We start from the raw sequence: 7,500 nt of genomic DNA, 5'->3' as shown, positions 1-7,500 counted from the left end.
GGTATTGAATGAGATCAGGGGGAGAAAGTTAAAAAAGATATAGGAGGGAGTACTGTTTATATGGTCATGGAGGGGCTCAAATAGGATACAGGAGGGAATATTATCTCCAGGGGAAGGGAATAGTCAGGAATCAGGACATAGGACAGGTATTGGATGGGGTCCAAGGAAGGTGCTTTTAAATAGGATATAGTAAGAGCAGGTATTGAGTAGGATCGAGGGGGTGGAGGTTATAAGGATTACAAGGGGGGCTTTAAAAGGTCCTTCGGGGGGGGGGGGGCACAAGCATGTAGTAGTGGTGCTGAAACACAAACATTATCACATTATTAGAGCAATACTCAAATTTAATTAAACTACATGTTTATATCGAGTAATAATATGATTTTAATATCATATTAATTCAACCATGTTTATAGCCATGATAGTATTTAATTAAACAAAGTTTACAGAGCAATACTACACATCAAATTGACTCATTGATTGCCTTCTAACCTCAAAATCCCATTTGCAGTATCAGCTATATATATGTTATTCAGTATAACTACAGATATGGAGAATGAAGACCTTTACTTACTCTCACTTCTGTCCAAATGCCAAATGCTACAAGCATATAACTAGCATTTGCCAAGAGCTAAGAGGTCAGTATATACATAAAGCCAGTGTGAACTATGAATGGCACCAAAACTGTGTGTGTAACCTCTAAGTGTTTTGATCGACCTCTATGTGTGTGTGTACATATATGGCATTGGGATTCTTGCCCTTTAGTTAACCTTGCAACGAAAGTAAATATCCATCAGCCTATATAGCAGCAAAGGTTGGCAACCAGCAAGTCAATCTTGCACTAGCTGTACTTGTGTAAAATAAAAATAATATGCATGCCGACCCAAAATATTATAACCAAGTACTAGGGGTGCACCGGATCCAACTTTTTAAGTTCCGGCCAAAACCGGAACCGGCCGGAACTACCTGGCCAGAACCGGAACTTTAGCTGGGAAAAAACTTTTGGGGTATTTCCCAAACTTACTCGGCCTGAACTGAAATATCATTAGCAGGCACATCACTTAGGCTAGTAGGACAATGCTCAGAGTTCTAATTACAGAATGGTTGTTCCTGTTAGGTGTATGAATCAGCTGCTTACAGTGCATAATTTGCATAATTCTGGCATCTTAATTCTTATTCATGAGTGAATTCTGTGGCAAAATATGCATGTTGCAGTATGCCTGGTTTTAGTCTATTATTTTCAACTAATAGACAGATGCGATTCCTGTGGCTCTAAGAGTATTTAATTTTGAAAGAAAATCTATGAATCACCTAACATCAGTTAGGTTCAGTTCAGTTAGTTAGCCAATCTTCAAGTGGCAAGCGTTTGGGCAGAAAAGTGTGAAGTTGTTAACACTATAATAATATTGTCAGCAAGTTGACTCTATTGACTCTCCAGTGACTAATCTTTTGATTTTGATAACGCTTGAAACAGAAATGAAATTAGGAAAAAGTTCCGGTTCCGGCCGACTGTTTCTGAAGGGTTCCGGCCAGAACCGGACCTCTGGAAAATTTGGGATCCGGCCGGATCCAAGTTCCGGTGCACCCATAAACCTTACCAATATGTACATGTAGTGATATGCATGTGTACTTCACATAATACAAAGATACACATGTAAGCATGTACTGCTAAAAATATGATCAATCACTTCAATTAAATTATCCCACAACTAATATGTGTATATATGACTATCAATTACTTCAGTTACAATATATTTCAATCGCAACTAGTGATTGAACAAGTGATTTGAATTGAATTTTTTCCATATATGACATGATCTGTGTTTTGTAAACTGTAAATCAAGAGAATGAACTAAGCATATTTGCAAAACTTTTGAGGTACCTAATGTAAACGTTCTAATTACCAATTAGGTCTAATCGATATTTAGTAATCCCGATCTTACATGAATCGATACAAATCACCTAGCTAATGTCATGATCGTCCAATGAATCACAAAGGAAACAACAACAATAGGCCACAATATCAATACGCCTATAAACTACAGTACACAAGCTCCTTTCAGTCCTGACAATGTAGTTATGTACAGTGATAAGTGTGCAACAATATAAAACGCACACGAACGACTCACAGCTACAACAGTACAATGGAACCAATAAGTACTTACATGATTGATGTATTGTTATATATGATTGTCGGTACAGCAAACACAAGCGGCAAAGTAATTTGCCCAGTTACAGCATACCGACACTACTATAATGGCAACACTAACAAAACAGCTGCATCAGGGGTATTAAAAGTTAAAATCTGCATTCCCGCCGTACATTGATGCAGCGGCTGTGCTATTTTCTTCATAACAGAATGCAGGAATTTAGATGATAGCAATAATAAAACTCACAAATAACTTATAAGAGCTTCTCAAATACATACGTTCGCATGCCAACGCAGTCCACGTGCGAATAGCAGTGGCGACTGGCGAACAGCGCCAACGCAAACAGCAGCGCCACCATGCACACAGACACTTGGAACGTCTCAATAAAAATAAATAATGGTAAATAAACACGAAATGTATTTACTACCAAAGTCGCCTATAATCACCTGTAAATACCGGTCAAGTGCTCATCTGCAACACACAAGTACACCGCACGCTATAGCTGCTGCCCACTGACATATAAATATATTTTTATGTGTCAGTGTGCAGCAGCTAGCGTACGGCGGCCAGCGTGTGACAGTGTGTTGCAGATGAGCATTTGGACGGTATTTACAGGAAATTGTCGGCAATAATAGTGAAACTGAAAGAGAGTAGAGAAACATTAAGACTCTGGTAGTAAATAGAATAAGTATTTATTTAGCATTATATTTTATTGAAACGCTCCAAGTGCCTGTGACCATGCACTTCTGTGGGCAACATCATCATCATCTTCGTCGGGTTACAAATCACCTGATTACCGATTTGAAATTTATTGTTAACAGCAATTAAAATTTAAAAGTTGTTGTTAACGGTTTATTTTACAGTTACGATCACAGCCAAATCACAGCATATATAATATATTTTGTGACTTAATTCTGAGCTCAAACATGGGTTTTGTTATGTAATCGAAAAAAGTTTTCTCTAGCGGCACACGAAAAAGTCACACAAAAACGCGCGTCCGGAAAAAAACTCCTATATATATCGTTTGTCATTATAATTATTAACTCCTGATATATGTGACAGAAATAAACAGACTACAGGTGACAGGATTGGACAGACTACAGGTGACAGGAATGGACAGACTACAGGTGACAGGAATAGACAGACTACAGGTGACAGAAATGGACAGACTACAGGTGACCTATGAACATGCAAATTATTATTTTTTTTTTTTGCCACGAGCTGACTCGTGGATCCGCGGGGATGCGTTTGATTGTTCCCACGAACTGACTCGTGGATCCGGGGGAACGAGTTAACATTACAGGGAAAATATAAGCACCATGCAGTGATTGTTATACAGTGCCCACCGTCTGGTGGGGGCGGCCATCTTGGGGATACCTACTGGCAATCAGCAGACAGGTGAGGGTGACCAGGTAGATGGTCTTGTCCTGAATGTCGTACTGGTCCATGAAGTTATCAAGCAGGTAGATGGCCAGGTGCACTGTCTGATGCTCTGTGTGTGTGGCGGCAGGAGAAAGAGAGAGATAAGAGAACATCAAGTATGACCCATGTATACAGAGGGGGTGGGGAGAGTGGCAGCGGGAGAAGAAGAAAGGGAGAGAGGGGTAGATGGAGAGAGGGGTAGAGGGAGAGAGGGGTAGAGGGAGAGAGGGGTAGAGGGAGAGAGGGATGGGGAGAGTGGCAGCGTGAGAGAAAGAAAGGGGTAGAGGCAGAGAGAGGTAGAGGGAGAGAAGGGTAGAGGAAGAGAAGGGTAGAGAGAGAGGGGTAGAGGGAGAGAGGGGTAGAGGGAGAGAGGGATACAGGGAGAGAGGGGTAGAGGGAGGGAGAGAGAGGTAGAGGGAGAGAGAGACAAGAAAGTCATGTATGACCCGCGATTATATAGAGAGGGGAGAGAGGTAGAGGGAGGGAGAGATGGATGAGAATGCAATCAATAAGAATATCAACTACAATCTCTACCTATCAACTCTTAACTCTAACTAATATAAATAATACAAATTTTATACAAACCTTCAATTGACAGTTTGTGTTCGTCCAAGTGTACACAACCTATCGTAACACAAATACGAACTGTGATTGGTCGCGTCGGCATGCGTGCGGCGGCCGGCGAAATTATTTTTCCCACGCGAGTTGCGGATACACCATAGATAGTGTTTTGTACGATGTGTTTGTATATAAGCGTGTGAGTCGGTTTAAAGTTAGTGTTAGTGTTAGGGTTGGGTTAGGTTTAGGTATACGGTGACATTTATTTCATTTTTCATTGTTGCTTCGAGGAAGTCGAGTGAATGGAGTGACGCTCGATAATGGTGTGGCACTGATTGGCTGTATTCCGGAACTCGCGTGGGGGAAAAAATTGTGCCGGCGGCCGTGCGCATTAATTGTAACGTTGAATTAACGCGAAATTCACACGCCGGTGAAAACATAACCCCCGCCAAGCCCATGGCGGAGGTAATAATATGTCCCATGGTAGACATAGATAGACATAGATGGTAAGACATAGATGTTGGTTCGTAAAATTATATCACTACAACTAAAAACCATCTTTAGAATATATACTAAATTTAAAATAACGTGATCCTTAGTCACAAATAGTTACAATTAAAATGCGACACAATGATAGAATCAAACATATCACATAACGGATGAATGGATAGATTGATGGATAGATCGATGGATGGATAGATAGATGGATGCATGAATGTATGGATGGATGCATGGATTGGACGAACGAACGGACGGACGGACGGACGGACGGGCGGACGGACGGACGGACGGACGGACGTACGGACGGATTGATTGATGGTGGGTGTGTGGGTGAGTGGGTGATTGGGTGGGTGGATGGATGGATGGATGAATGGACGGACGGACGGCCGGTTGGTTGGCTGGCTGGTTGGCTGGCTGCCTGGCTGGCTAGTTGGCTGGCTGGCTGGCTGGCTGGCTGGCTGGCGGGCTTGTTGGCTAGCTGGCTGGGTGGCTGGGTGGTAGCTCCACGAAACGGTCTTGCTAGGGTTAGAAGACCGGTAGTATTGTATAGACAATCGGTCGCACAGCCTAGTCTGGCTAGCTGGGTGGCTGACTGGCTGGTTGGCTAGCTGGCTGGCTGGCGGGCTGACTGGCTAGCTAGCTGGCTGGCTAGCTGGTTGGCTGACTGGCTGGGTGGGTGGGTGGCTGACTGGCTGCATGGCTGGCTAGCTGGCTAGCTGGCTGCATGGCTGACTGGCTGAATGGCAGGCTGGCTGACGGGCTGACTGGCTAGCTGGCTGGATGGCTGGCTGGCTGACTAGCTGACTGGCTGACTGGCTGACTGGCTAGCTGGCTAGCTGGCTGGCTGACTGGCTGGTTAAAAACTGCCGGGCATTTAGGAAATCGAAGACCGTGCCCGGCAGCCGTCAGATATACGCCGGCTGCCGGGCATATAGCCACTGTGATATATATATCATATGGCTATTGCCAGCTTCATTGGAACTTCGTAACCTCACAAGGAATAGTTTTCAGATGATAGTGATACACAAACACATTGTAGGCCTACATGAAAATATAAAATAATTGAATTTGTCGTTCAGCGCTTCAATTTTTTCCCATCACTAACCCTGTTTAGTGTTATGTTATTGTTAAACACTACTTTGAACATTTTAGTATTTAACCTTTTCTATTAAAACATGTATATCCAGTTGTACATATAATATGTAGACCCTACTGTGCTCTGTAGCGGCAAGGAGTTCCAAGCCTCATTGGCTTACAGATTATAATGTCATTAATAATGATTTCTTTCCGTTGCTACACACTCCCTGACACTGAGCTCAGCAGCTCTGCAAGCTGTAGTTCATAATACATGGTAATCAAAGCCTTCGACAAAGCCACGTGGAATTGCTACAACTTTTAGTGTATATATATGTTATGTGTAAATTATATTTGTAGTTACTGAGGCGAGGCAGGCTATGCAGATAGAGCTGAGGCTACTTGAGCAGAAAGAGGAAGAGCTGAGGGGAGAGATTGTCATCAAGGTAAAAAACTCATGACAACTCCTATACTGTTCAACAGTATAGGTGAGTATATATATATATATATATATATATATACAGTTGTTTAGCAGAATTAGTCTGTACTCGTATAACTAAAGAACTCCGCAGCCTAGAGTAAAACTATTTTCAGAATCAGCACGTCTGGGAGGTGGTTCTGGCTGAAACAAAAATGTAAAAAAGTTAAAAAGTTAAAAATTGATAAAAATTCTATTCATCAATAGATGGCAGGTTACAGTATAAAACATAACAGTACAGGTTAAAACATCACGTACGTGTGAATCCATGGTGTATACCTTTAACGGCGCAGTGGCATAATCGCTAGAACATCCGACTCCTACACCGGGATTCCGGGTTCGAGTCCCAGCTGGGGAACTTATTTTCCACTTTTTTTTATGTTTTCCCTTTACCTACCTCTTTAGTATATATTATTTTTAATTTCTTACTTTTTAATTTTAATTTTTACTTTTTAATGTTTTTTATCTTTTGATTTCTTATTGTTTTTTTACTGTTTGGGATGGGATGGGATGGGATGGGATGGGATGGCATGGCATGGCATGGCATGGGATGGCATGGGATGGCATGGCATGGGATGGTATGGGATGGGATGGGATGGGATGGGATGGGATGGCATGGGATGGGATGGGATGGGATATGGGATGGGATGATATGGGATGCGGTGCGATGGGATGGCATGGCATGGCATGGAATGGAATGGATGCATGGAAGCATAGATGGATGCATGGATAGATAGATAGTTAGATTTTTTTGGGCATTTTCCTTTCAACCAATCGGTCACCAACTGAGTAACGCCACTGATTTCCCCGGGCAACGCCGCGTATCTCGCTAGTACATAGGAGGAAACGTGATGACACATTGTTACATAGCTATCGTTCATCGTTGTGTTGTGTCGATAGGTTCACGCGATGCATGAAGCCAGCGCTCAGCTAACGCTGATGCAGACAAAGGAAGCTGTGCTGCAGGATAGACACTGCATCCTCACTAACGAGCGCGACGAGATGAGGAAGAAGCTAGTAATCACTTATCATATATGTCTCCGTTAATGTAGTATTAATTATAATATGGTGGTAATTTGGGTTATTTTTATGGTAATCATTACATAGTCTTGGTTATGTAATTATTTATATCTTTTACATCCGTGACATGCATTTATTGACAGAGAGAGAGGGGGAGAGAGAGAGAGAGAGAGAGAGAGAGAGAGAGAGAGAGAGAGGAGGAGAGAGAGAGAGAGAGAGAGAGAGAGAGAGAGAGAGAAGAGAGAGAGAGAGAGAGAGAGAGAGAGAGAGAGAGAGAGAGAGAGAGAGAGAGAGAGAGAG

General features: G+C 42.5%; 1 protein-coding gene and 1 long non-coding RNA gene across 2 annotated transcripts in view; both read right to left on the bottom strand.

The window, feature by feature from the left end:
• The window catches only part of LOC106815897, a 5,595-nt gene extending 3,130 nt beyond the window's left edge, over positions 1-2,465 (bottom strand). The window contains exon 1 of the long non-coding RNA XR_001394806.1: positions 2,426-2,465. This is a non-coding gene — a long non-coding RNA (uncharacterized LOC106815897). The remainder of the gene's footprint in view (positions 1-2,425) is intronic.
• Positions 1-5,978, bottom strand: part of LOC106815895 (cyclin-J-like) — a 21,520-nt gene extending 15,542 nt beyond the window's left edge. The window contains exons 1-2 of the mRNA XM_014820425.1: positions 5,930-5,978; positions 3,529-3,639 (exon numbers count right to left, since the gene is read on the bottom strand). Of these exons, the coding sequence (XP_014675911.1) occupies positions 3,529-3,639; positions 5,930-5,978 (160 nt within the window). The remainder of the gene's footprint in view (positions 1-3,528; positions 3,640-5,929) is intronic.
• Between the last annotated feature and the right edge of the window lie 1,522 nt (positions 5,979-7,500).

This window comes from Priapulus caudatus, unplaced genomic scaffold (assembly GCF_000485595.1).
Source record: "Priapulus caudatus unplaced genomic scaffold, Priapulus_caudatus-5.0.1 Scaffold1229, whole genome shotgun sequence".
NCBI classification, from domain to species: Eukaryota; Metazoa; Priapulida; class Priapulimorpha; order Priapulimorphida; family Priapulidae; genus Priapulus; species Priapulus caudatus.
Note: the sequence above shows the minus strand (reverse complement) of the source record. Positions and strands in the feature narration are given on the sequence as shown.